General features: G+C 46.8%; 2 protein-coding genes and 1 pseudogene across 3 annotated transcripts; 2 read left to right on the forward strand and 1 right to left on the reverse strand.

Moving 5' to 3' along the window:
• The first annotated feature begins 6,748 nt into the window (after positions 1 to 6,748).
• LOC111160143 (apolipoprotein F) lies at positions 6,749 to 7,621 on the forward strand. The gene is made up of 2 exons (XM_022523002.1): positions 6,749 to 7,307; positions 7,339 to 7,621. Exons 1-2 carry the CDS (start codon positions 6,856 to 6,858, stop codon positions 7,619 to 7,621), a joined length of 735 nt encoding a protein of 244 aa, XP_022378710.1. The 5' UTR covers positions 6,749 to 6,855.
• Positions 7,622 to 8,737: 1,116 nt separating this feature from the next.
• LOC111160141 (signal transducer and activator of transcription 2) lies at positions 8,738 to 27,677 on the forward strand. 2 transcript variants are annotated; one of them, XM_022523000.1, is made up of 24 exons: positions 8,738 to 8,876; positions 10,800 to 11,013; positions 11,172 to 11,325; positions 11,675 to 11,770; positions 11,950 to 12,039; positions 12,131 to 12,206; positions 12,666 to 12,751; positions 12,912 to 13,060; positions 19,877 to 20,035; positions 20,137 to 20,229; positions 20,609 to 20,668; positions 21,064 to 21,084; positions 21,298 to 21,391; positions 21,542 to 21,589; positions 21,672 to 21,755; positions 21,908 to 22,006; positions 22,102 to 22,237; positions 22,360 to 22,412; positions 22,539 to 22,633; positions 23,205 to 23,341; positions 23,520 to 23,702; positions 23,939 to 23,996; positions 25,766 to 26,085; positions 26,372 to 27,677. In XM_022523000.1, exons 2-24 carry the CDS (start codon positions 10,883 to 10,885, stop codon positions 26,512 to 26,514), a joined length of 2,565 nt encoding a protein of 854 aa, XP_022378708.1. In that variant the 5' UTR covers positions 8,738 to 8,876; positions 10,800 to 10,882; the 3' UTR covers positions 26,515 to 27,677. The 2 variants fall into 2 exon arrangements, with proteins under 2 accessions (XP_022378708.1, XP_022378709.1); XM_022523001.1 differs by having other exon boundaries at positions 12,684 to 12,751.
• On the reverse strand, positions 15,101 to 16,765 carry LOC111160117 (annotated as a pseudogene).
• Positions 27,678 to 27,772: the final 95 nt, after the last annotated feature.

The raw sequence follows: 27,772 nt of genomic DNA on the forward strand, positions 1-27,772 counted from the left end.
ACCTGCCAGCCATCTTTGAAACTTTCAGTCCCAATTTCTTCTACCAGTTTCTCTTATTAAGTATAGACTATTTACTATGATTGGGTACAGAGGTATTGCTGTCCTTTTCCATTTATTTACTCTGTAGTTTTAAATTTTGTTTTTTGGGTTTTTTTTTTTTTTAATTTTTTTATAAACATATAATGTATTATTAGCCCCAGGGATACAGGTCTGTGAATCGCCAGGTTTACACACTTCACAGCACTCACCATAGCACATACCCTCCCCAATGTCCATAACCCCACCACCCTCTCCCTACCCCCCTCCCCCTGACCCCCTCAGTTTGTTTTGTGACATTAAGAGTCTCTTATGGTTTGTCTCCCTCCCAATCCCATCTTGTTCCATTTATTCTTTTCCTACCCCCCAAACCCCCTTAAATATTGTTTTTAAAGATTTTATTTATTAGAGAGAGCATAAGCAGGGGAGTGGCAGAGGGAGAAGCAGACTCCCCACTGAGCAAGGAGCCTGACTCTGGGCTCCATCCCAGGACCCCAGGATCCTGACCTGAGCCAAAACCAAGACTCAGACGCCCAACCGACTGAGCCACCCAGATGCCGCCATTGTGGCAATTTCTTATAATAAGACAACAGTGAAGTTTAGTGCACTGATTGACTTTCCTTTTGTGAATGATTTCTCTGTAGCACGTGATGCTGCTCAGTAGCATTTTACCCACAGTAGAACTTCCACCACTGGAGTCCATCCTCTCAAACCCTGCCGCTGCTTTATCAACTAAGTTTGTGTAACCTTCTAAATTCTTTGCTGTCATTTCAACAATCTTCACAGCATCTTCACCAGAAGGAGATTCCATTTCAAGAAATCACTTTCTTTGCTCATCTGTAAGAAGCACCTGCTCATCTGAGAAAGTTTTATCATGGCGTTGCAGCCACTGAATCCCATCTTCAGGCTCCACTTCTAATTCTAGTTCTCTTGCTATCTCTATCACATCTGCAGTAACTTCCTCCATTAAAGTCTTGAACCCCTCAAAGTCATCCTTGAGAGTTGGAACCAGCTTCTCCCAAACTCCTGTTCATGTTGATATTTTGGCTTCTTCCCATGAATCATGATTTTTTTTTTTTTTTAAGATTTATACTTATTTGAGGGAGAGAGAGTACAAGCTGGGGGAATAGCAGAGGGAGAAAAAAGCAGATTCCATGTGGAGCCTGGAGCCTGACGCAGGGCTCCATGTGGGGCTGGAGTGTCACGACCCTGAGATCATCACCTGAGTCAAAATCGAGTCGGAGGCTCAACTGACTGAGCTACTCAGGTGCCCTGACTCACGAATGTTCTTTTTTTAAAAATTTATTTTTATTTTATTTAAAGATTTTATTTATTTGACATAGTGAGAGAGCACAAGCAGGGGGAGCAGTAGAGGGAGAGGGAGAAGCTGACTCCCCACTGAGCAGGGAGCCTGATGCAGGACTTGATCCCAGGACCCCGGGACTGTGACCTGAGGTGAGAGCAGTTGCTTAGCCTACTGAGCCACCCAGCCGTCCCATGAATGTTCTTGATGGCATCTCGCATGGTGATTGCATTCCAAAAGATTTTCAATTTACTTGGTGCAGATCCACCAGAGGAATCACTATCTATGGGAGCCTTACAAACTGTATTTCTCGAATAATAAGACTTGAAAGCCCAAATGACCCCTTGATCCATGGGCTGCAGAGTGTACGTTGTGTTAGCAGGTGTGAAAATATTAACCTCATTGGGCATCTCCATCAGAGCTCTTGGGTGACCAGGTGCATTGTCGATGAGCAGTCATATTTTGAAAGGAATCTTTTTTTCTGAGCAGTAAGTCTCAACAGTGAGCTTAAAATACTCAATACACCATGTTATAAATAGATGTGCTGTGGGGCGCCTGGGTGGCTCAGTAATTTAAGCTTCTGCCTTCAGTTCAAGTCATGATCTCAGGATCCTGGGATCAAACCCCACATGGGGCTCCCTGCTCAGTGGGGTGTCTGCTTTTCTCTCTTCTCCCTGCTTGTGCTCTTTCCCGCTATATCTCTCTCAAATAAATAACCTGGGGCACCTGGATGGCTCAGTTGTTAAGCATCTGCCTTCTGCTCAGGTCACAGTCCCGGGCGGGGTCCTGGGATCCAGCCCCGCATTGTGCTCCCTCCTGAGCGTGGAGTCTGCTATCCCCTCTGCCTCTGCCTCTGCTTCTCTCCCCTGATCATGCTCTCTCTCTCAAATAAATACATAAAATCTACTGGGACTTCTGGCTCAGTCAGTTAAGTGTCTGCTTTTGGCTCAGGTCGTGACCCCAGGATCCTGGGATCGAGTCCCACTTCAGGCTCCTTGCTCAGTGGGGAGCCTACTTCTCCCTCTGCCTGCTGCTCTCCCTGCTTGTGCTCCCCTCCTCAAATAAAATCTTTTAAAAAAAATAATAAATAGATAAATACTTTAAAAAATACTCCACTTGGGGCGCCTTGGTAGCTCAGTGGGTTGAGCCTCTGCCTTCGGCTCAGGTCATGATCTCGGGGTCCTCGGATCGAGCCTCACGTCGGGCTCTGCTCAGTGAGGAGCCTGCTCCCACCTCCGCCTGCCTCTCTGCCTACTTGTGATCTCTCTCTCTCTCTCTCTCTCTCTCTCTCTCTCATTCTGTCAAATAAATAAATAAAATCTTTTAAAAAAATACTAATTGAAACAACAACCAAAAAAATTCAGCTGACAACTGATGGGAATTAATGAGGAACAGGTGGAAGACAAGGACAGGACCAAAGTTAGGGAGCTCGATTGGGGGGAGATCTGCTTTTGGCCTCCTCCTTCTGTCATTTTGCTCCTTGGTCCTGGAGATGAACTCATCACCACTTTTTCTCCCCCTGCCATATTTACACATTCTTTTCTCTAGTGTCACTCCCAAGACACTAGAGTGGAAATTGGAGGAATTTCAACCAGAAGCCACTTTCACGTTGAGGGGGATGGTAATGCTGACTGACAAACTGGATGTGAAGATGAGCCCTGTTATGGATGGCGAACTCCAGTCAGAAATGGGAGAATCAGGCGCCTGGGTGGCTCAGTGAGTTAAGCCTCTGCCTTCAGCTCAGGTCATGATCTCCAGGTCCTGGGATCAAGCCCTGAACTGGGCTCTCTGCTCATCAGGGAGCCTGCTTCCCCTTCTCTCTGCCTGCCTCTTTGCCTACTTGTGATCTCTGTCAAATAAATAAATAAAATCTTTTAAAAAAGAAAAGAAATGGGAGAATCTGACAGGATCCCCAAACTTCCCTGAACTGTTGAGAAGCAGCAGAGCCTTGAGACGCTCCATGGATTTGGACTCCAGGAATTTCAAGCAGCTGGGTTGCATGCCTCTAGATCCAGTTCATCCTTCTCCCAGTTGTAGGATTGTGTCCCAGTAGCTTTCTGAAGACTTACTCCTCTTGTTCTAGAAAACTTTTTCTGCCCCCTGATTTCTTTTTGCTACTTAGGGCCCCTCCTGGGACTGAGAGGAGTGAGTAAGATAGGAGAAGGGACCTGGGATTTGTTCATTAGCCTAATGCATTTGGCTGTCTGCCAGAGTTAGATGATATTACCAGCGAGGAATCAGTACGGCAAAATGATGGGATTTTTGTACCAGTTTTTAGGAGGCACCTTATGCCATTGTTCCCTATTTTCCAGACTACAGTTTCTCATCTAGACCCTTAGAAATGAGAAATGAAGATCAATTCCTACACTAATACAAGATCAGAAAGAGGTACTATCAGGGTAATGCATGTGTTTAATTAGGGTATTGTGCTGGGATAATGAGATAAAAACAAAAGTTGCTCTGATTTGATCTGACTTGCCAGTAGGTTCTATTTTCTCATTTTTTTACCTGGTAAGTCCATTGAAATCCATTTTGGGGTCTCCTGCCCAGAAATCATTGGGCATCCCTGCCTTTTGCCTCCCTGTTTCTCCAGAAGAGACTGAGGCATTTTTCCTGATCTAGGTCTAGAGTTTAGGTCTAGAGAAATCCTTAGGGTGACAGGGATATGAGGCAGGAAAAGCAGTAGCCACAAAGAGCAATGGCCCTTTGTCAGCATGGGGCAAAGGTGAGGGGGAAAAGCCTGAGCCAGGAAGAGGTGGATAAATATTTGTAAGCATATGTCCTTCACTGTTTTCAGAAGGGCCAACTTTTTTTGACTGTGGTGTAGAGAAGGTTAGCATTCAGATTAGAGAAGCACCGAGGAAAGGACGTGTTTGGATCATCTTATTGTCTTGTTCCTCTGGCTTGTTTCCTTCTGGAGCAGGTGAGGACTGCCCACAGCTTGCAAGGGTGGGGGTAAAGCTATGTCCAGGTGTAACTGAAGTTCCCAAGGGAAAAGCCACTTCTTAGCTCTGACTAGTCTTGGTGTTTCTTTGTCCCAAGCCTTTCCCCACTTCTCACCTCGACCGCTACTTCTCTCCTGTTTCCTTTGGTCTGTTCCTCCTGACCCACCATGATCCAGGCTGTGCTGCTCCTTTGCTGTGTCTTTTTTTTTTTAAGATTTTGTTTTTAATTAATCTCTACATCCAACATAGGGCTCAAACTTACAACCCCGAGATCAACAGTCTCATGCTCTACCAACTGGGCCAGCCAGGTGCCCCTTTGCTGTGTTTTGCTGTCCCCGTTGGCTGTCTTTCCAAGAAATGCCCAGAAAGGAGCCCTGATCTTCCAGCCATTTTTGACAAAAATTGGCCATCCTCTGAACACACTCTCCAGCCAGATCCCAAGACCTGCATGGATCTCTTGCACACCGGCTCCTCCTTAGCCCATCTGCCGAGTGCCTATCCAACTTAGCTCTGGGGGTGGCCCTGGAGGAGGCTGGCTGCCCGACTGAGGCCCACATTCTGCAGCTTAAGCTTGTTAGGATGGGAGGAAAGGCCATCACTGAAACTCTCCTCCATGAGAGGAGAGCACAATGAGAAGGAAAACACTGACAGTACTCAGGTCACTGAGGAATCTGGGGGGAACTGCAGGGAAGCTTGGAGAACCTAACACTCAGCTATTTTGCCTGAGGAATGTCTTGCTGGTGGCAAATACCACCCCCCCCACCCCGCATGGTAGGTCTACCAGCTATCTGCCACGTTACTGGTGACACAGTTCAAAAATGTTGCTGTCAGTACCCCCCTAGAGCTGCAGGAAGCAGTAATGGGAGTATGAGGAAGAATTAGGCAAAAAGCTGAAGAAACCTCCAAGGTTCTCCAAGTTAAGAAACTCTCGGTGTCTACAGATGATGACAATATAATTTATCAAACGTTCCACAGTTATTTGGGAGGGCTTTATGGAGAAATTCATTCAGGAATTTGTCTACGTTTACTTCGGATACTCGGTGCCACCCCGGCAATAAGTCTCTTTTCTTGGGGCTATTCAATGATGGGATAGATGAGGTAGTTAGAAATGTAGAAGACCAGGGGCTCCTGAGTGGCTCAGTCAGTTAAGTGTCTGCCTTTGGCTCAGGTCATGATCCCAGAGTCCTGGGATCCAGCCCCACATCTGACTCCCTGCTCAGCGGACAGCCTGCTGCTCCCCCTGCTTGTGCTTTCTCTCTCTCTCTGACAAATAAATTTAAAAATATTTTTTAAAGACTTTATTTATTTACTTGAGAGAGAGAGAGCATGAGAGGGGAGAGGATCAGAGGGAGAAGCAGACTACCCACTGAGCAGGGAACCTGATGCAGGACTTGATCCCAGAACTCCAGGATCATGACCTGAGCCAAAGGCAGTTGCCCAACAATTGAGCCACCCAGGTGCCCCCAAAATATTTTTATTTATTTATTTTTAAATAATATTTTAAATATTTTATTTATTTATTTGACATAGAGAGAGAGCCCAAGAAGAGGGAGCAGTAGGCAGAGAGAGAGGGAGAAGCAGGCTTCCCACCGGGCAGGAAGCCCTGACATGGTGCTCGATCCCAGGACCCTGAGATCATGACCTGAGGTGAAGGCAGACACTTAACCGACTGAGCCACCCAGGTGCCCCCCCAAAATATTTTGAAAAAAGAAAAAAGAAAGGTAGACAACCACTCAACAGATGTACTTTATTTCATGCCAGAGCTAAATCATACATGTGACTGGGATTAGTCTTGACCCTCTCTATTTAGTAGTTCCCAGCCCCTAGTTCTTATTCCATTTTGCTCTTTTCTTTCCTTTCAGTCATCATATACTGTGCATGTAATATATACTATGCATGAGAGGTAATTTAACCTTTTCCTCATTCATCCACCCTGTACTAAATCTCCAACTAGATGCTGTAGCTCACTAATTTAATTCTTAAACTGAAAAGAAATACAGTAAGAGCAAATCATAGATATCTAATCTCTCCTGACTCTGGGTCTCCCAGCTCATATCGTGAGCTAGAGTGGAAAAGTGACAGGGATGTGTAGGAAATGCCAAAGAACAGGATCTTAGGTGTTGAGGTCAATGTGGGACAAGGGGACAAGGTTTGAGCAGCCAATACAAATGGAGAAATATTTGCAGAGATTGCATCTCTTACTGATTATGGGGAAAGCAAATATCTCCTTTATTCATGGGGCAGAGAAGTGGGCAGAACTGGATCGAGGAGTAACCAAACCTATCAAGACAGTCTCAGTTTTTGCCTGAACTTTGTGGTAATTTGGCGCCCCGTATAAATGGGTGGAAATAAAGCAGAGGAAGTCTCTGGTGACTTGAAAATGGGGAAGGCCAAGTGGGAACAATTGGGCTGCGTTTCTTGATTCTTGGGCCTTTGCCTAAAAATAACAGAACTTTGGAGATGATGGATGAGGTGTGCCCTGTGTCATGGGCTCCTTTCAGACCACAGCCCTTAGGGAAATGGTTTGTGTGTTTCTGGTTTCTCCCCTCTCCAGCATACTCTGTTTCAGACATGTTTGGCCTCAGATTCATCACAATACAAGTTGAGTTGCTTCTTGGCTACCTCCTGCTGTATCCTGTGAATGTTATTTCATATGGAAACCAGACAAATATTCCCTCATCCTTGAGATCCTGGCCACCTTCCTCAGACCCCTTGTCCTGCCAGACTCTGCTCCCAAAGTCCCTGCCTGGCTTTACTCACATGCCTCCTCTACCCAAGTTCCTGGTAGCCCTGCCACTGGTGATCGCCCTGGAGAAAGCTGGTTGCCAGGCTGATGTCTGGACACTGCAACTTCAGCTGTACCGCCAGGGGGGTGTAAAAGCAACACAGAAACTCATCCACCATCTTCAAGAACTCCAGAAAAGCAGAAGCACCGTGAGGGCGGTTTCAGGGGATGCCCTATTCTCTGCTCTACAGCTTTTGGCCAGGGAGCGACCAGGCCCAACAAGGGCCCGACGCTCCCCCCGTATCAATAACTGTGAGCGGAACCCCCCGTATCAATAACTGTGAGCGGAAGCAGGAGCAAGGTGTGGACAATATAGTCCGATTGTTGCCACAAGTGGGAACCTTCTACAATCTCGGCACAGCTTTGTATTATGCTGCTCAGAATTGTCCAGACAAGGTCAAGGAACGAGGCCAAGATGGGGTCATAGATACGGGTTATGACCTTCTGATGACTATGGCTGGATTGTCCGGGGGACCCACAGGACTACTAATCAGCGCTGCACTTAAACCTGCAGTGAAGGTTGGGATTGAACAGTTGATCCAGTATTTCTAAGTGAAAGAGGCAAACACGGCTCTACCAGCAATCAGCAGGGAGGTCTTGCGGGGGGGGGGGGGGGGCTTAGGTGTGAGTGACCTGGAAGAAACAACCACCCACAGGGTGCCTGGGTGGCTCAGTGGGTTGAAGCCTCTGCCTTCGGCTCAGGTCGTGATCCCAGGGTCCTGGGATCGAGCCCCACATCGGGCTCTGCTCGGCAGGAAGCCTGCTTCCTCCTCTCTCTCTGCCTGCCTCTCTGCCTACTTGTGATCTCTGTCAAATAATAAATAAAATCTTTGGAAAAAAAAAAAAAAAAGAAAAAAAAGAAACAACCACCTGGGCCCTTTGGTCTTAGTTCAGCTGCCTGACTAGTACAGGACTTATTTAATGGCTATGACTTAGATCCTGGGAATGGCAGTCTTGGGATATAAAAGCTGGTGATCACAGAATAAATAAATCTAATATTTTGACAAGCTGTATTGTTTATATGTTCAAAATCCAAATCTCTGGCTTGTTATCAAGGAGGAAGGCAATGCTATAAAATGCAGGAATTTTTAAGTTTGGGGTTGGAGTCCGAGGATTTAGATTTGAATCCAGGCTCCCCTTATAAGAACCTCAGTAATCACTGACCAGTAACAACATTTCTCCAAGCTCAATTTTCAAAAATGTCTGTGATTATCATTTTCACCTGTATGGGTTTGTGGTAATTAAAAACGAAACAATGAACCTCAAGTTCTTAGCAAGGTACTATCAATAAATATGACTACAGCTCGTCCCTTCCTATCCCAAAGTGTCGAAATTCCGGTCCCACCTCTCATGGCGCTCTCAGAGCCTGCAGGATCCCGTGCAACTCTCGGTTTCCTTCCAGTAGCTAGGGTTCTCGGAAATCAGCGGTTTCAGTTCCAGGCTATTCCATTAATTGAACTCCTCCCTCCGTGGGCACGGGGTGGGGCGTAGTTGAGCTAGCCCACCAATCGTTCGAGATGGAAGTGTGGTTGCGGCACCTCCTGTCCCGCCCCGCGGGGGGGAGGAGTTGTGGCTGCGCCAATGAACTTAGGAAAGTTTGGCTGAATGGCAGCTAGCGTCACGGTTGCCAGGCAGCGAATGGGGGGCTCCCGGGTTCCCCCTTCCGCTCCAGAGTCAGCTACAAGGGGGCGGACCCGAGGGGCGGGACGAAGCCGAGGGCGGAGCGCGAGCCCTGGCGCTGGAGCTCTTGCGGCCGGAAGCCTCGCCCTGAGCCGCTAGGGAGAGACTGGATTGAGACCCTTATCAGGTACGGGCCCAGAGGGGGCGCGCGGGGTCGGGTGCAGGCGCGAGTTCCTGCGTGGGAAACGCAGCAGGCCCCGGGCGTACGCCCGGTAGTGGTAGAACTTCGTCTCCAGGTTGAAGTAACTGTCTCCTGCTGCATAACCGAATCTCCCCATCCAGCCCAGCTCTCCAGCCCTAACACCCATCTTCCCAAACTCCCTGGCAGCCTCCAATACCCTTAGCCAATGCCTTTACCTTCCGGTCTGTCTTAATTTTGATTCTCACCCCCCCCCCCAAAAAAAAACAAAAAAACAAAAAACACGATGTCTGAAGGTAGATACGATTTCACTTCCTTCATTGTTATTTTAAGAAGTGTAAGGTACAGTGGTGCCTGGGTGGCTCAGTGGGTTAAGGCTCTGCCTTCGGCTCAGGTCATGATCCCAGGGTCCTGGAATCGAGGCCCGCATCGGGCTCTCTCCTCCGCGGAGAGCCTGCTTCCTCCTCTCTCTCTGCCTGCCTCTCTGCCTGACTTGCGATCTGTCAAATAAATAAATAAATAAATAAATAAAAAGAAGTGTAAGGTACAGAGAGGTGAAACGATTTGCCTGAGGTCACATACAAAATGCAGTTCTTTCTCCAAAAGCGGTTTGAGCACAAAATATATGCCTATGAGAGTGGGAGATGCTGGAAAAAAACTTAAGTGTTACAGCTTTTAACCCTCGTGTTTGCGATCTATTTTGGGAAGACCATGGGTTTTTGTTGTTTTGTTTTTTCATATTTAAACCTCAGGGTTAACTTGCCACCTTGCTCTTTTAATAATAGCTGAGATTCGTTCCTGGAGAAGTGGGGCCTCTCCATTTTTTTTTGTTTTTGTTTTTTGTTTGTTTGTTTGTTTTAAAGCAGTACAGGTGCATAGTTTAAAAAGCTAAGCACTAGTAAAAGGTTTAAAATGAAAAATAGGAACTCCTGACCAGTCCTTTCCTCCCCGTGTTTCTACTTCAAAGACGTTAAAAAGCATCTCATGATTATTCATACTGGTGGAAGAGAATCTCTCCCATCGCAGAGATTTTTCTTTCATTTGTAATAAGATCATGTGACCTTTTTTAGACCACAGATGTATGTAAATACCCTTTTCTGTTAGGTTCAGGCTGCAGCAAGAGTAAGTTTTGATTTCCTAAACAGACAGATGGCAGGGGTGGGGAAAGAGAGGAAGAAAGATTCTTAGCCCAGCCTATTTGGTGACACAAGAACCAGTTTTGAGTGAAATTTCACTGTGAAAAAACAAACACCTCTGCTTTCTTTGCCTGACCCCACCCTGATGGGGGTGGGGTGGAGGGAAGAAATCTCTGGGTCTTTCACAAAGTTGATAATCTACAAGAAGAATCAGAGGTCAATAGAGGTCTTAAAAGTATCACAGTCTTAGGGATTAAGTGACCCCTTGGGCAGTATTTAAATATCTGGAATGGAGTTCCTCCTTCCTGTATGGAGAGCAGATTATAAATTATACCTATCTCTAAAGAGGTTTCAGCCCTTGATAAAGTTTTGGGGCCAGCAGGGGTCATGCTGAAATAAATATTTATGATCTACGATGTAAGTGAATACAAACACAAGCAAAAAAATCTAAAATAAACTCATTGAGGGTGATAGATGAAATAAAGATGGTGTAAATATTGTTTAGTGAAGCTGAATGATGGATACATGGATGGTTCTTGTCCTATTCACTCTTCTTGGTGTGTGTTTGAAAATTATCATTAAAACAAAGAGGCCCCCATACTAGAGCTCTTAAATAGTACTCTCTGGAATAAGGTGAACCAAACTGATAATACTGGTTACGTGTGAAGACAAGAGGGGAAGGGACCAAGATTAGGAGTGGGGTCAATGTAGCTTTAATTGTATGTGTGTGTGTGCATTTTTTTCTTACCTGTGTAATTAAAAATCTTTATTGTAGTGATAAGCAGTCATGAGACTGTGACTGATGTAGTCTAGCAAAATTTCTGGTTGGAACCTGCATCCTTCAGACTCAGACCCCAAATGGCGCAGTGGGAGATGTTGCAGAATCTCAACAACCCATTTCAGGATCAGCTGCACCAGCTGTACTCAGATAGCCTCCTGCCCGTGGACATTCGACAGTACTTAGCTGTCTGGATTGAAGACCAGAACTGGTGAGTGCCTCAAGAAGCTGGATGTGGGTAGGATGAAGACAGTGTTCTTCTGAGCGCCCAGGATCCTGGAGACGCCAAAAGCAGGATGGGGTTAGAAGACCTTGAAAGACGGTAGCAACCCTGCAGTGATACTAATCCTTGTCATTTCTGATCCCCAGGCAGGAGGCTGCACTGGGCAATGATGATTCCAAGGCTACCGTGCTGTTCTTCGACTTCTTGGACCAACTGAACAATGAGTGTGGCCGCTGCAGTCAGGACCCTGAGCTCCTATTACTACAGCACAACTTGCGAAAATTCTCTCGGGACATTCAGGTACTTAGAGGAGTCAGGAAGAGCCAAAAAGCTGAATAGAAAGGGAACTGAGTATAGAGGAGTATGGTTTAGGGTATGGAACAGGACCTGGAGATGTGAAAGGGTGGGGGCAGATCCGGGCAAAGGGAAGACAAGGTCTGGACTTGGGGGGATCACTGGCAGAGAGAAAGGCAGAGTCTAGATGACCCTGTTGGGAAGAGGCTAGGTTTTAGGGTACCAGTGGTGAAGAGGGGGAGGGCTCGGGACCCTGGAGGAGGGGGACGTACTGGGATCAGTGGTGGGGCAGGTCTGGAGGGCTAGATCATTGAAGACAGTTGAGTTCAGCCAATTGTTTATCTTTCTACTGCAGGGTCTTCCCCAGGGCCCTACCCAGTTGGCTGAGATGATCTTTAATCTCCTTCTGGAAGAAAAAAGAATTCTGATCCAGGCTCAGAGGGCTCAGTTGGTAAGAACAATTTGTAGTGATTTTGAAAGCTCCTGGAGTAGAGAGTGACTGTGGAAAGGACTCAGAAGTTTGTCTCAGAGCAAGATCCTCCCCCACATTCCATGATATATATAAGTGCAGGCTGGATTTTAGGGATGAAAGATCAGAATTAAAATGTGCTCAAGAGTCTCTTATTTCAGGAGCAAGGAGAGCCAGTCCTTGAAGCACCCGTAGAGAGCCAGCAGCATGAGATTGAATCCCGGATCCTGGAATTAAAGGCTATGATGGAGGTGGGTAGATGTGGGAAGAGTTAGGGTCAGTAGGGCTCAGCCTGCCACCTCTCACAAAAGCAGCCTCCTCTGGGTCTTATCTCATCTCCAGACACTGAAGAAATCCATCTGCCACCTGAAAGACCAGCAGGATGTCTTCTGCTTCCGATATAAGATCCAGGCCCAAGGTAGGAAGCAAGCACACTGAGGGGTGGTCGAAACACCAGTGCCTGCTGGGAGGCCAGGGGTGGAAGAGGGGAGAAGTGAAGAGCCCCAGGAAGCAGTAATCTTCTCTGGCTACTACACCAACCGCACTGGGTGCAGCCCCACTGCCAGGCAGAGCTACAAGGGTCAGCTGGTGCTCTGGAGGTTAGGCTGGAGGTATGGCTGAGGGCCAGCTGGTGGGAGCTAGGGGAGACGCATGGCAAACTGCCTCAGCAGATCGAGTGGGCTTTTGGTTCCGGCATGACCATTCGGAGTCTGCCCGAGGGCCCAGAGGTGCCTCTGCTTTGCTTGGGTCCCCTTCTTCTCCCTTGAAAATGCCCCCTGCTCTCTGCCTCCAAATCTGCCTGAGGTCCTGGTCAGGATGGAGAGGGGAAGGAGCCCTAGGTCTGAGCATTTGTCTCACTCCTGCTCCTGTCATCCAGTGAAGACACTCTCTTTAGACCCCCATCAGACGAGACAGCAGCAGCTTCTGCAGGAGACTCTCAATGAACTGGACAAAAGGAGAAAGGTGGGAGGCAGACAGAGGGAGTGGGCAACAGAGAATGGGGAAAATGAGGGATGTGGGAGGCCTGGCCTCTTAGCCTTGGCTTCTTTGTCTCTTCCTCCCCAGTTGGGTGGTGGAGGGTGATGGTGAGAAGTGCTCACTACTTACTTTATGTCTTTCTTAGGAAGTGCTGGATGCCATCAAAGCATTGCTAGGCCAGTTAACGACCCTCGTGGAGCTACTGCTGCCCAAGTTGGAGGAATGGAAAGTCCAACAGCAGAAAGCCTGCATCGGAGCCCCTTCGGATGAAGGGTTGGAACAGCTGGAGAACTGGTGAGAGGCCCGCCCAGCCCTTGTCCCAACCACGCCGCTGTGCTTTGTAAATTATAAACCATGAATTGTAATGAATTTTCTTGTTCATGTAATGAATGATCTATCTAGGCAGGAGATATTGCTGTCCTTACTCTCTGCTCCCCAAAATGATCCCAGCTCCCTTGTCTGACCACAGTGAACCTCTCTTCATTCTCACCACACAGAGAACCCAGAGCCTAGTCTTTGCTTTGGTGAAAGGAATGGTTTAAGCCATAAGCTGGTTTTTCCTTCCTTTTTAATCACCTAAGAGATAGGTTTTTTACTTTTTTTTAAAGATGTATTTATCTATGTTAGAAGAGAGAGAATAAAAGCAGGGCGGGGGAGGAGAGAGGGACAGAGGGAGAGAGAGAATCCTTAAGCAGATTCCCCACTGAGTGCGGAGCCTGATACAAGGCTCGATCCCAGGACTGTGAGATCATGATCAGAGCCAAGATCACAAGCCAGCTGCTTAACCAGCTGAGCTACCCAGGTGCTCCACTACTTTTTTTTTTAAACTGTAGTGACTATAATATCGGAAAAAAAGAAAGACCATTACCTATCATCTTACTGCCCAGATGTAGCTACTGTAACATTATACAAAAATTGAATTGTATTTTTGTACTGTTTTGAGAACTGTGGTTTTTGCTTTTTAACGTAGCAGTGTATTACAGTATTTACCTGTGTTATTTATTTATTTTTTTAAATAAGACAGGCTGATGTTTCTTTTTTTCTAAGATTTTATTTATCTTTTAAGTAAACTCTACACCCAATGTGGGACTCAAACCTACTACCCTGAGATCGAGTGGTGCATGCCCTACTGACTGAGCCAGCCAGGCACCTCTTACCCATGTTTTTGGGTCTGTTTGTTTGTTTGCTTAAGTAGACTCCACGCCCAGCATGGAACCCAACGTGGGGCTTGAACTCACGACCCTGAGATCAAGACCTGAGCTGAGATCAAGAGTCAGATGCCTAACTGACTGAGCCACCCAGGTGCCCCACACCCATTTTATTTTTAATGGTTGCATCATAGTTCCATCCTCCCATAGTATGGAGGTAACATAATTTAGTTAATGAACTCCTATTTTTGGACATTTAGATTTTTTACTTTCTTGCTATTTTTCTTTATTTATTTGACAGAGATCACAAGTAGGCAAAGAGGCAGGCAGAGGGAGAGGGAGAAGCAGGCTCCCCGCTGAGCAGAGAGCCCAATTCGGGGCTCGATCCCAGGACCCTGGGATCATGACCTGAGCCGAAGGCAGAGGCTTTAACCCACTGAGCCACCCAGGTGCCCCATTCTTGCTATTTTTTTTTTAAGTAAGCTCTTTTATATTAATTTTTTTGTGATGGGGAAAAAACAACTAGTATGTCTTTCGATATACTTAAAATACCTACTGTTTTAAATATTTTCTAATGAGAAAATTCATTGTTACTTATTAAAAATGGCGGTGCCTGGCTGGCTCAGTTGGCAGAATATGCAACTCTTAATCTTGGGGTCATGAGTTTAAGCCCCATATTAGGGGTAGAGTTTACTTTAAAAAAATTAAATAATATTTAAAAAAGTAAACTATTGGGGTGTCTGGGTGGCTCAGTCAATTAAGTGTTTGCCTTTGGCTCAGATCATGATCCCAAGTTCCTGGGATCGAGCCCTGGGTTGGGTTCCCTGCTTGGTGGAGAGCCTGCTTTTCCCTCTCCCTTTGCCTGCCGCTCCTACTGCTTGTTCTCTCTCTATCTAATAAATAAATAAATAAATAAAAAGTGAACTATTAAGAATGAATCACAACAATGTTCAGGTAAATTGAAAACATATATAGGGCTTAGTATAAAGAATCACTATTTAAACTACAATTGCAAACATAGCCATCATTTGTATAGGGTATGGTAAACTCTGACCTACTAGTGATATCTTGCTCTTTTTAATTTTTAAAAATTTTTCAAAAAAATTTTTTTAATTCCAGGTTAGTTACCATAGTTTCAGGAATAGAATTTAGGTATTCAACACTTACATACAATAACCACTGCTCATCACAAGTGCTCCCCCCTTAAGCCCACCTCCCCTCCAGCAACCCTCAGTTTGTTCTCTATGGTTTAAGAGTCAGTTCAATGGTATGCCTCTTTTTATCCTCACTATGTTCATCTGTTTCGTTTCTTAAATTCCACATATGAATGAAATTATACGGTATTTGTCTTTCTCTGACTGACTTATTCACTTAGCATAATGCATACTAGCTCCATCCAGGTCATTGCAAATGGCAAGACTTTATTCTTTTTACGAGTGAGTAATATTCCATTATACATATTCAACAAATATTTTGGGGTTTTTTTCCCAAGCTTTTTCTTCCTTTCCTACCCTCATTTTCTTCCTTCTTCCCTCTGCCTCCCTCCCTTTTTTCTTTTTTCCTCCCTCCCTTTCTCTCCCTCCCTCCCTCTCTCTCTCTCTTTCTTTCGTTCTTTCTTTCTCCATCCCTCCCTCCCTCCCTCTCTCTTCTCTTTCCTTCCCTTCCCTTTCCTTTCCTTTCCTTTCCTTTCTTTCTTTCTTTCTTTTTTTTTTTTTTTCTGGAAATGGGTCAGTTTTTAGATTCTTAGTTAAAAAAAAAAATGTACCCAGTTTGTAAGGGTAAACTCCATTCATGGGAGAAAACACAGAACAGAGGTAGCCCTGGAGCAGAGGAACGGCTTTGAGTTTTGGCAGAATTTGCAATTCCACAGCTTTCTGGTCAACCTTGCACTGCTCTAATCTCACATTTTTCTGTCGAAGATCTCACCTTCCTGGTGTCTGGGTTTATGCAACTTCTTTTTTTTTTTTTTTTTTTTTTTTTTTGCAACTTCTTGAAGTAAGCATCAGTGAGATGCTTGGGAATTTTCACACTGCTGATAGCAATTTTGGTGGAGGTGGCAATGACAGATTTGTAGTGTGTTCTACGTAGAGGAACTTGATTGAGGGCCAGAGGTCCAGTCACAAGTAGCAAGCACACTGTTCTAATTCTTCAGGAAAACCACCCTCTTGCCTCTGTGGAGCCCAGGGAGGATGATCACAGTGGCGCCTGGAGGGGTGCCTGGGTGGCTCAGTCGGTTAAGTGTCTGCCTTCCTCTCAGATCATGATCTCAGGGTCCTGGGATCAAGCCCTGAATGGGATTCCCTGCTCAACAGGGAGTCTGCTTCTCCTTCTTCCTCTCCCTCTCCCTTCCACCCAACTCATACTCTCTCTCTTTTTCTCTCTCTCTCAAATAAATAATAAAATCTTAAAAAGAAAAAAAATGGTGACACTAGCTTGCAGTTTTCTCACATGCTGCCTGAAAGGTTTTTTTGCCATGGCTCAACATCTTTCAGGCCCCATCTCCAGCAGGATAATACCTAGGCATTTGGGGAAGTTTAACCACCCCAGTACCACCAATCTTGTCACCACCAACTGGTTTTGTGACAGTAGCAGGAGACTTCTTATCTTTTCAACTCTGGATTTAGCTGCTGAATACTTCCTGTTGTACATGGCCTTTCTGGAATACATAGCCGGTGGGAACTATGTGCCAATTCCTCTGACTAGGACAGGGTTTTGGGCTGCAATGGGGCTTCCCTTTCTTTGGCATTTCAGCCTTGAGGTTACCCTCCTTCATCCTGCTACGAGCATCAGCCTTCTTGGCTCCAGGTTTCTTTTCCTTAGGATCTGGCTTGTCATCTTTTTCACCCACCATTTTGTAAGATGAAAAAGGATTTTTTTTTTTTTTTTGAGAAAGGATTTTTTTTTAAGTTTATTTATTTATTTAAACAATCTCTACACCCAGTGTGGGGCTCACACTCACAACCCTGAGGTCAAGAGTTGTGTGCTGCTCCAACTGAACCAGCTGGGCACCCCAATTTCTTGCTATTTTAAACAGTGCTGCAGTAAACATCCTCATAGCTTTATCTTTGTTTATATCCCTAATTATTTCTGTAATATAAATTCTCAAAAGTGGTATTCCTGGGTTAAAAAATACACCTTTCTTTTGGTGGTGTTATTATATTGATCCTTTGGTTCATTGTTTTGTTTTTTTAAGATTTTATTGGGGTACCTGGGTGGCTCAGTTATTTAAGCATCTGCCTTTGGTCCAGATCATGATCCCAGGGTACTGAGATCAAGCCCTGCATTGGGCTCCCTGCTCAGCGGAGAGCCTGCTTCTCTCTTCCCTCTGCTGCTCCCCCTGCGTGTTCTCTTTCTGTCAAATAAAATCTTTTTTATTTATTATTATTATTATTTTTTAAAGATTTTATTTAGTTATTTGACAAGCAGAGATCACAAGTAGGCAGAAAGAGAGAGAAGGGGGAAGCAGGCCCCCTGCTGAGCAGAAATTCCTGATGCGGGGCTCTATCCCAGGACCCTGGGATCATGACCTGAGCCAAAGGCAGAGGCTTTAACCCACTGAGCCACCAGGTGCCCCTTTCATTATTATTTTTAAAGATTTTATTTATTTGACACAGAGAGAGACAAAGAGAGCACAAGCAGGGGAAGCAGCAGAGGGAGAGGGAGAAACAAGCTCTCTGCTGAGCAGGGAGCCCGATGTGGGGCTCCATTGCTGGCCCCTGGGATCATGACCTGAGCTAAAGGCAGATGCTTAACAACTGAGCCACCCAGACGCCCCAAATAAAATCTTTTTTATCTTTTTATTTTTTTTAATTTTTTAAAATTTATTTGTCAGAGAGCGCATGCACAAGTAGACAGAGTGGCAGGCAGAGGCAAAGAGAGAAGCAGGCTCCCTGCCGAGCAAGGAGCCCGATGCGGGACTCGATCCCAGGACCCTGGGATCATGACCTGAGCCGAAGGCAGTGGCTTAACTGACTGAGCCACCCAGGCATCCCTTTTTATTTTTTTTTTTTATTTAAAAATTTTTTAAAGATTTTATTTATGTATTTGACAGAGAGAGATACAATGAGAGGGAATACATCGAGAGAGGGAACACAAGCAGGGAGAGTGGAGAAGGGAGAACCAGGGCTCCCGCTGAGCAGGGAGCTGGAGACAGGGCTCGATCCCAGGACCCTGGGGATCATGACCGGAACCGAAGGCAGACACTTAACAACTGAGCCACCCAGGTGCCCCATAAAATCTTTTTTAAAAAAAGAAATAAAAATAAAGATTTTATTTATTTGTCAGAGAGAGAGAGCAAGCAAGCATGAGCAGGGGGAGTGGCAGGCAGGGGGAGAAGCAGGCTCCCTGCTGAGCAAGAAGCCTTATACAGGACTTGATCCCAGGACCCGGGAATCATGACTTGAGCTGAAGGCAGATGCTTAATTGACTGAGTCACCCAGGCATCCCTTGTTTTGTTTTTCAATATTTTATTTATTTATTTATTTATTTATTTGGCCGGGGGGCAGAGAGAGAGAGTGAGAAGCCAACTCCCCACTGAGCATAGAGCCCAACGTGGAGCTCGATCCCAGGACTCCAGGATCATGACCCAAGCTGAAAGCAGGTCCTTAACTGACTGAACCACCCAGGTACCCCTGTATATTTATTTTAAATAGGAGTCATATCATATATGTACTATCTTGTGATTTTTAACAATTTAATATTTTTGGATATTTTTTGCAAGTTAAAAATTTGAGCCTGGGGCACCTGGCTGGCTCAGTTTCTGGAGGGTGTGACTCTCGATCTTGGGGTTGTGAGTTCAGGCCCTACATTGGGCATATAGATGACTTAAATTAATAAACTTAAAAGCAATTGAACCTATATGATTAATAATTGCTGTCTGATTATTTCCTTAGGATACAGCTTAGAAATGGAAGACTGCAGGGGCACCTAGGTGACTCAGTAGGTTAAGTGTCCAACTCTTGATCTCAGTTCAGGTCTTGATCTCAGGGTTGTGAGTTCAAGCCCTGTATTGGGCTCCACACTGGGCACAAACCTACAAAAAAAAAGAAAAGAAAAGAAATACTGCAAATGGTGTGCATGTGTTTTGAGTCCTTTTAGATGTTAGTTCCAAATTGCTATTCTAGTCTATTTGCTCATATGTAGCATATAATTGACTTCCTGTCACCACATTGCCTATTATTATCTTTTGTTATAGAGATAGTAAAGTACAGAAATTAAAGTATTATGGCTGACTTGGTAGGTAGGGCATGTGACTCTTGATCTTGGGGTGGTAAGTTTGAGCCCCACTTTGGGCGTGGAGCCTACTTTAAAAAATATGGATTATGCAGCCAGACTGCCTGGATCACCCACTCATTCCATACTAGTTCTATGACCTTGAGCAAGTCACTTAGCCATTCTCTACTACAGTTCAATTATCTGTAAAATGGAACTAATAATAGTAGCCACCTCATCGAGTTGTTATAAGGATTAAATACATTAAGTACTTAGAATAATAGTACATATCAAGCATCATATGAAAAGTAGCTTCATTATAGAAATAAATCTCTCAGCAGTTTCATATGTGAAAGTGGCTTTGATTTTAATCTCTCGGATTATCAGTCATGTTGCATCTTCTTTCTTTTTTTTTTTTTTAAAGATTTTATTTATTTATTTGACAGACAGAGATCACAAGTAGGCAGAGAAGCCGGCAGAGAGAGAGGAGGAAGCAGGCTCCCTGCTGAGCAGAGAGCCCGATGCGGGGCTCGATCCCAGGACCCTGGGATCATGACCTGAGCTGAAGGCAGAGGCTTTAACCCCTGAGCCACCCAGGTGCCCCGCATCTTCTTTCATATGCTTCCTGGGTTCTTTTTTTGTCCCAGTCAGTTTCTTCCTCTGTCTAGTTAAAGGAGAGCTTCTGGAGCCTGTCTGGGGGCACCAGGACACTCATCAGTTCTCTCTCCCTCTCTGGAATCCCATCACCCAGGTTCACAGCTGGAGCCAAGCTGTTGTTTCACCTGCGCCAACTGTTGAAGGAGCTGAAGGGATTGAGATGCCTGGTCAGCTATCAAAATGACCCTCTGACCAGAGGGGTGGACCTGCGGGAGGCTCAGGTCATGGAGTTGCTACACCACCTGCTCCGAAGGTCTAGAGGCCAGGGCGGGAGCTCCTGGGAGGGCAGAAAGAGCAAGAGGAGCCATCCTTACAGAGACTGAGCTCTATTCTCTCCTCCATCTCTCTCTGCAGAGCCTTTGTGGTAGAAATCCAGCCCTGCATGCCCCAAACTCCCCATCGACCCCTCATCCTCAAGACTGGGACCAAGTTCACTGTCCAAACAAGGTTGGCATTTCAGAACTCATTCCTGCTTCCTTTTTCCAGCCCTGGTACTACTGTTTGCTTTCTGGCTTTACAGATCTTTCTGCTCTTGTCTTCTCTCTTTTCTCCTCAATCCACCTACCACCACCACTACCACCTTCCCCTCCCCCTCCTCCTCCTCTTTTCCTTCTTCTCCTTCTTTTTCTTTTTTCTTCTTCTTCTTCTTCTTCTTCTTCTTCTTCTTCTTCTTCTTCTTCTTCTTCCCTTCTCCTTCTCCTTCTTCTTCTTCTTTTCCTCCCCTCACCTAGGTCTTCTAATCTCTTACCTTATCTTCTTCAAACATCCAATCTCTCCAGGAGATGGAGACTGACTGCTTTTCCCTATCCACCTCCTTTTTTCCTAGGCTGCTGGTGAGACTCCAGGAAGGCAATGAGTCACTGACTGCAGAAGTCTCCATTGACAGGTCCGTAGGGGCACATGGGACCACAGGGAGGCTGGGGCATAGGCTGCTGGGGCAGAGGAGACACATACTCTTCATATAAGGCCCTGGGGTTGTGTTCTTACCCTGTCCATGCCTACCTCAGAAATGAACTCCTCACTTTTGTTGAGCACTATATAACCTGCAGCTTGTCAAGTCCTTGTTCGTCACAGGGACCCCATGAGTTAGGTATTATCAGTGCACCATTCAAATGAAGAAACAAGCCTGGAGAGAGTGTGTCTCCTGTGCAAGGCCGCATGGCTAGTGAGCACAGATCTGGGTTTGAACCCAGGTCTATCTGATCCTAAAGACTAAATTCCTAATTTCTACACTGATTTTGCTTCCCAGTGATTTTTTTTTTTTTTTTAATTTCTTTTCAGGAATCCTCCTCAATCACAAAGGTAGGTGTCTGACAAGGATGCTGCAAACATCTGGGCGCTGCACGACCTGCACAACCACATGGGGGCGCAGGCAAGGAGGAGGTTGATTTGGTTGGGGTATGGACAAAGGGAGAAGGGAGAACCGACATGAGGTGGAATATTTGTTGTTTTTCCTGCTGAGTTTTTAGAGTAACTCTGCTTCTGTTCTCCATTTATCTTCTTCCCCCGAAATAGCTTCCGGAAGTTCAACATTCTAACCTCAAACCAGAAAACTTTGACCCCCGAGAAAGGGCAGAGTCAGGGCTTAATTTGGGACTTCCGCTACCTGGTAAGAAGGGCTAGTAGCTTAAGTGTCTGGTCCAGTGGAACAGGCTGAAGGACGTTCCCAGGCCTTGGGAAGTCTTGAGGCAAAACAGGGGTTCCAGAGACCTTGGACATCCCCACTCTGGCATTTTTCTCTCCTTCTCTCAACTCACAGACTCTGGTGGAGCAACGTTCAGGTGGTTCAGGAAAGGGCTGCAATAAGGTGAGGCCTGGACAGAGAGAATGGGGGGATGGGAGGAACTTGCCAAAGGGCCCTCTGACGGTTGTGTCTTCGGCTGTCCTAGGGAATGCTGGGTGTGACAGAGGAACTGCACATTATAAGCATTACCATCAAATACACCTACCAGGGTCTGCAGGAGGAGCTGAAAGTGAGTGAAAATGGAGGGCAGGGAGAAATGAAGCAGATTTGGCTGAAGGCATTAAGAAGGGGTTAAATAGAAGCCTTGGGAAATTCTCCCCCTTTGCCCCTGTCAAAGCTAGAAACATTGCATCCCCCCACTGACTCCTGTTTTCTCTTCAGACGGACACCCTCCCTGTGGTGATTATTTCTAACATGAACCAAGTCTCCATTGCCTGGGCCTCGGTTCTTTGGTTCAATCTGCTTAGCTCAAACCCCCAGGTAGGAGGTGGGGCCAACAGTGAAGGATGGCCAGGAGGGGTGTGGAAGCCTGGTGTGAGGGCGCTTCTTCTGAGCCATTCTTCCCACCCTTGCAGAATCAGCAGTTCTTCTCCAGCCCCCCCAAGGCCCCTTGGAGCTTGCTGGGTCCTGCTCTCAGTTGGCAATTCTCCTCCTACGTTGGCCGAGGCCTTGACCCAGACCAGCTGAGCATGCTGAGAAACAAGCTGTTTGGTACAGACCTCCTTTTCCCTCAGCCTTTCCCTCGCTGTCGTCTCCCCAGCCCTCCATCCTTTCTGTTCCAGGGACCCTGGCCTTGCCTCCTCCCATTATCTGAACTGCCTGTCTTCCCTCAGGGCAGAACTGTAGGACGGAGGGCGCATTGTTATCCTGGGCTGACTTCACTAAGGTAACTCCCTGCATCCCAGGCGGCCAGATCTAGCTCCTACACAAACCCTAGTCCTTCCCTTCCTCACACGTTCTGCTCACTGCAGACACCTCCACGTCTCTTCCTGCTTTCCCATTCCTCCTGCAGCGGGAGAGCCCTCCTGGCAAGCTACCATTCTGGACATGGTTAGACAAAATTCTGGAGCTGGTGCATGACCACCTGAAGGATCTCTGGAATGATGGGTAAGGCCTCGGTCAGCCTCCCTCTCCCCGCCACTCCCTTTCTGGCTTTCTGGGCTTGAGAGCGGACCTGTGCGCCCTCCTGTGGTGGAAAGGGAGAGAGCAAACACTGGTGCAAGATTGCAAGGTCACACACGCTCCGGTGTGCAAAAATAGTCACAGCCAGCACACGCCCAGTGTCCACTGAGTCCCGGGAGCCTGCTGAGCGCTCTTTATGAGTTCTCTCGTGTACTACTTGCAACGACGCGGGGTCGCAGAGATGTTCAAGAACTCACCTAACGGGCATAGTTGGGATTCAAACCCAGGCCTGTCTGACTGCAAGCCCACGCGCTTTGCACGACATTGCCTGCTCATTTGTACAGCACTTTGCCTCTTACAAGATGCTTTTCATCTCTGTGACTTCGCAGAAGCCTCGTACCTCCTCCCACCATGGAAGGCGGATACCAATACTGTCAGTAAGATGAAGTGACTTGGCCAAGAACAAGGCCCCAGAACCTGGCCCTCTCTCCCCAGACAGGGAGAGCGGGGGAGCAGGGAGGCGGGTGGGCCTCACGGCAGCCTTTCTGTGTTTCAGATGCATCATGGGCTTCGTGAGCCGGAGCCAGGAGCGCAAGCTGCTCAAGAAGACCATGTCCGGCACCTTTTTACTGCGCTTCAGTGAAACATCGGAAGGGGGCATTACCTGCTCGTGGGTGGAACACCAGGATGACGGTCAGCAGCTTTGCCCTCGAGGTCCCCAGAGCCAGTCCGCTCTGCCCCTCGGCTGCCCTGGGCTTCCCTGGCTCTGTCCGGAATCTCTCAGCAGGCTTGGGGTTGGAGGGGCAGGGCGGGGTCGTCCCAGGCCCAACCTCCTCTTACATTCCTGCCTGTTCCCACTTCCCTTCTGCAGACAGGGTGCTCATCTACTCCGTGCAGCCTTTCACCAAGGACGTGCTGCAGTCTCTCCCACTGACCAAAATCATTTGCCACTACCAGCTGCTCACCGAGGAGAACATCCCGGAGAACCCACTGCGCTTCCTCTACCCCCGAATCCCCCGGGATGAGGCTTTCGGGCGCTACTACCAAGAGAAAGGTGAGAAGCGTTGACACACGTCTCTGGAAGGTGGCAGGGGTTCTCAGGCATCTACAAACCCAACACCTTTCCTCCAGACGTGGAAAAATGGATAGCCAGAGAAGTGAAAGGCTTTGTGCCCAGGATGCCGCTTGTTAGTGGGGAGACATGGTTATCAGGACCATTTGCATGACGGGTCCTTGGGCTGTGCATCCATCCCCCTGACGTCCCTGTCCTCCTGCATATGTGCCCCACAGTTAATCTTGAAGAACGGAGGAAATACCTGAAACATAAGCTCATCGTGGTCTCTAACAGGTGAGAGATGTGTTTCTCTACTCATCCTCCCTAACCCTTGTTGGCTGATGGAGTGACCCAGATCTGCCCAGTTCACCTCGCTGATCTTCTCTCCTACTAACCCATACTCTTGAGCCTCTAGGGTTTTTTTCTGGTTCTGCCATCCTCTTTCCCTTCTAGTGTTCTGCTGCCGTCCTTAGGTTGTTTCTACAGGCCTTCTCTGCTAATACCCACCATCACCACTGATGTTCCTGGGCAGCTACTTGAAGCATGGTACTAAATACTTTTTTAACAACAGGGTTGGTTTTTTTTTTTTCATTGTATTGAATCCTTTTGAGAATCCACCCAAGTAGGTGATAACAGCCACATTTAAGGAAAATTTATCATATGGCAGATATGGGACTAAATGTCTGTGTTTAGTTTCGGATTTATCGAATCTCCGTACTAAGCCCATGAGGTAGCTATGGGTATGAACCTCTGTAGCCGAAGAACGTGAGGTTTACTGTGGCAATATTCTGGTACCTAGCTAATAAATGATCCAGGTCTGCCAGATTCCAAAGTCCTGCTTTTTTTTTTTTTTCTTTCATCTTAAAACAGCACCCATTTATTTATTTTTCTTTAAAGATTTCATTTATTTATTTGACAGAGAGATCACAAGTAGGCAGAGAGGCCGGCAGAGGGAGAGGGGAAAGCAGGCTCCCTGCTGAGCAGGGAGCCTGATGCAGGGCTCCATCCCAGGACCCTGAGATCATGACCTGGGCCAAAGACAGAGGCTTAACCCACTGAGCCACCTAGGCACCCCAACAACACCCATTTATTATCTCACATTTTCCATGGATCAAGAGTCTGATCATGGCTTAGCTGAGTTCTTTGCCCAGAGCCTCATGAGGCTGCAGTCCAAAGTTTCAGTTAGGACTTTGGTCTCATCTGAGGCTTGTGGTTCTCTCCAAAGCTCAAGTGATTGTTGGCTGAATTAATTTTCTCGGAGCTGTAGGACTCCTGGCGGCTTGCATCTTCAAAGCCGACAGGAGAATCTCCAAAGTCCTGCATTTAACCATCCTAGTGCCTCTCATATTCTATTAGGTGGTGGTGGTCCCATTTTATTGACGATATATCTGAGGCTTAGAAAGCTAAAGATCATCCATCCAATAAATGATAGGGCCCAAACTCTGGCAAGCCTGATTCCAAAGCCTGTGCTCTTAAGCCCTCTGCTCTGTTGCCTCCTTTTCTTCATTTTTATTTTTTAAGATTGTATTTATTTATGGGGCGCCTGGGTGGCTCATTGGGTTAAAGCCTCTGCCTTCGGCTCAGGTCATGATCCCAGCATCCTGGGATCGAGCCCCGTGTTGGGCTCTCTGCTCAGCAGGGACCCTGCTTCCTCCCCTCTCTCTGCCTGCTTCTCTGCCTACTTGTGATCTCCATCTGTCAAATAAATAAATACAATCTTTAAAAAAAAAAAAGATTGTATTTATTTATTTGAGAGAGAGAAAGCGGGTGAGCAGTGGGGTGGGGTGGGGTTGTAGAGGGAGAGGCTGAGAGAGAATCTCAAGCAGATTCTGCCGCACTGAGCATGGAGCCTGACCTGGGGCTTGATCTCACAATCCTGAGATCATGACCTGAGCTGAAATCAAGAGTCAGATGCTTAACTGACTGAGCCACCCAGGCGCTGCCCACCTCCCTCCCTGCTCTGTTGCCTCCTTAGCCTAGAGAGATAGTCTCTGCTTGCTGTGCCATTCCCCACTTCCCCTAAACAACCAGCTCTGCACCTTTGTCTGTGTTGCGGTATCCAGACAGGTTGATGAGCTGCAGCAACTGCCAGACCTTAAGCTGGAGCCAGAGGTGGAGTCATCTGAGCTGGAGTCGGGCCTGGTGCCATTGCTAGGGCAAGAGACAGGCCTGGAGTTAGGGCCACTGCTAGAGGCAGGCCTGGACCTGGGGCCAGCCCTCGAGCCCCTGCCGGAGCCCACACTAGATGTGGTACCAAGAATGCCAGAGCCAAACATGGGACCAGAGCTGAAGCTGGAGCCTCTTCTAGACCCTGTATCCCAGGCAGTGCCAGAGGCAGATTTGCCCCATGACTTGAGACACTTGAACACTGACGAAATGGAAAGTAAGTGATGAGATAGAGCTCGGGAAGAGGGGACACATTCTGTTTACCAACTGCCCTCCCTTACCCATTATAGAAAAAGCTGAGCTCTAAGCTCCTCTTTGGAGGGAGGCTCATTCCTTTGTGATTCCTTTTATTAGGAAATGTACATGCCCCCTCCTTCCCTGACCTAAGTGCCTCCTCGGGCCTTGCTCAGACCTCTGCTGCCATCCTCCCTCATTTTTCCCTGCTGGGTTGGGAACTCTTTACCTAAGATCAGGGTCTGATTTCTTTCTTTGGACTACCTTAGTCTTCAGAAACACTATGAAGATTGAAGAAATCATGACAAATGGTGACCCTCTGTTTGCTGGACAGAACACCGTGGACGAGGCTTACGTCTTCCACCCCAGCCATTTCCACACAGATGGGCCCTTGATCCCTTCTGACTACTAGGAACAACATTTCCTCTGTTCTTCCTGTATCTTTTGTCCCTTCTACCCCCCACATCACAGTGTTGCTCTCCAAGGATGGAAAACCTGTTCCAAGCTGGTTAACTCTGGCTTTGGGCATGGGAAGTAAAGGCAGACTATGGGTAAGGAAGGGGCAACAAGGAACCAGAAGAGATGTTAGCCATGGCTCTAAACTAGGATCTTTGAGGCCAGCTGCTGTTTGGGGAGGTACAGGAGTTCTGAGGGTAGGCCAGCACAGTTAGGCGGTGTTGAGGGGGCTTGGAGTGGCTTCTTTCCAGTAAAGGAGGATGTCAACATTTGAATAGTTGGTAAGGCTAACGTGGTGGTGCCCACTAGCATTGGCCATCCATAGGGAACAGAGACGTGTGATAGATTCCATTTCTGTCTTCTGGTTCTTTCATGTCTAGAATAACCTTTTCCTTCCTTCTCCCCCTCACTCCTGATTCAAGGCCTAAATTCCTTTGTTTTCTGCCGAGACTGAGAGCTTCCTGCTTCAGCCCACCATGCGAAGCTCCCCTCAGCAGAAGGGAATAGGAGATAACCGTCCCTTGTGTACCAGTGTCTTCCCCTGCCCCCCAAGCTGGCCACACCCATTCCTTCCCCTAAAATGATCCTGCCAATCTAATATTCTGTGAAGCTTTGCACAATAATTTACTCTGTCTAGTCTCCACTTCCTCAGTGCTTAGGAGACAAATCACTCTTGGAGGCCAGGGATGGTAGGGTGGCTGGGAATTTAGGGATCACTTTTTATAGTATTAGATAGAATTTGGTATTTTTACAGAGGAAGAGAAGCCCTGGGTCTTAGATATTTCTCTGTTAAGATAACCATTCGTTCTTTTGTACAATATATTGCTTATCTGAAAGGAGAGTTTCTATTCCTTGGGTGTGGACCTGGGCAAAAACCACGTTCCCTGAACTTAGAACCTTGAATGTTTATCATTGGCTTCCAGACAATCTCACACGTTAGTCATTCCCAGGGAATCCCAGGATAATTGCTATTTTTTTCTTTTCTAGTATAACTTGAGATGGAATGAAAGTGAGGCCCTATACGTATGGCTGTTTTCTGGCTGGTATGTTGGAGGAATCATCCTCTTCCAAAAGAGGCCCTTCTGAGCAGAAGTGGCTAATAAACTTTGTGCTGACCTAGAAGTGTTTCTTCTCTGAACTTCTTTACTTCTCTGCTCACAAAGACTGATGTCCTTGGAGACACCGGCAGGCCATGTAGAATCGAGGTCAGCAAA

This window comes from Enhydra lutris, unplaced genomic scaffold, assembly GCF_002288905.1.
Source record: "Enhydra lutris kenyoni isolate GAN:26980312 unplaced genomic scaffold, ASM228890v2 scaffoldscaffold74, whole genome shotgun sequence".
In the NCBI taxonomy this organism is placed as follows: domain Eukaryota; kingdom Metazoa; phylum Chordata; class Mammalia; order Carnivora; family Mustelidae; genus Enhydra; species Enhydra lutris.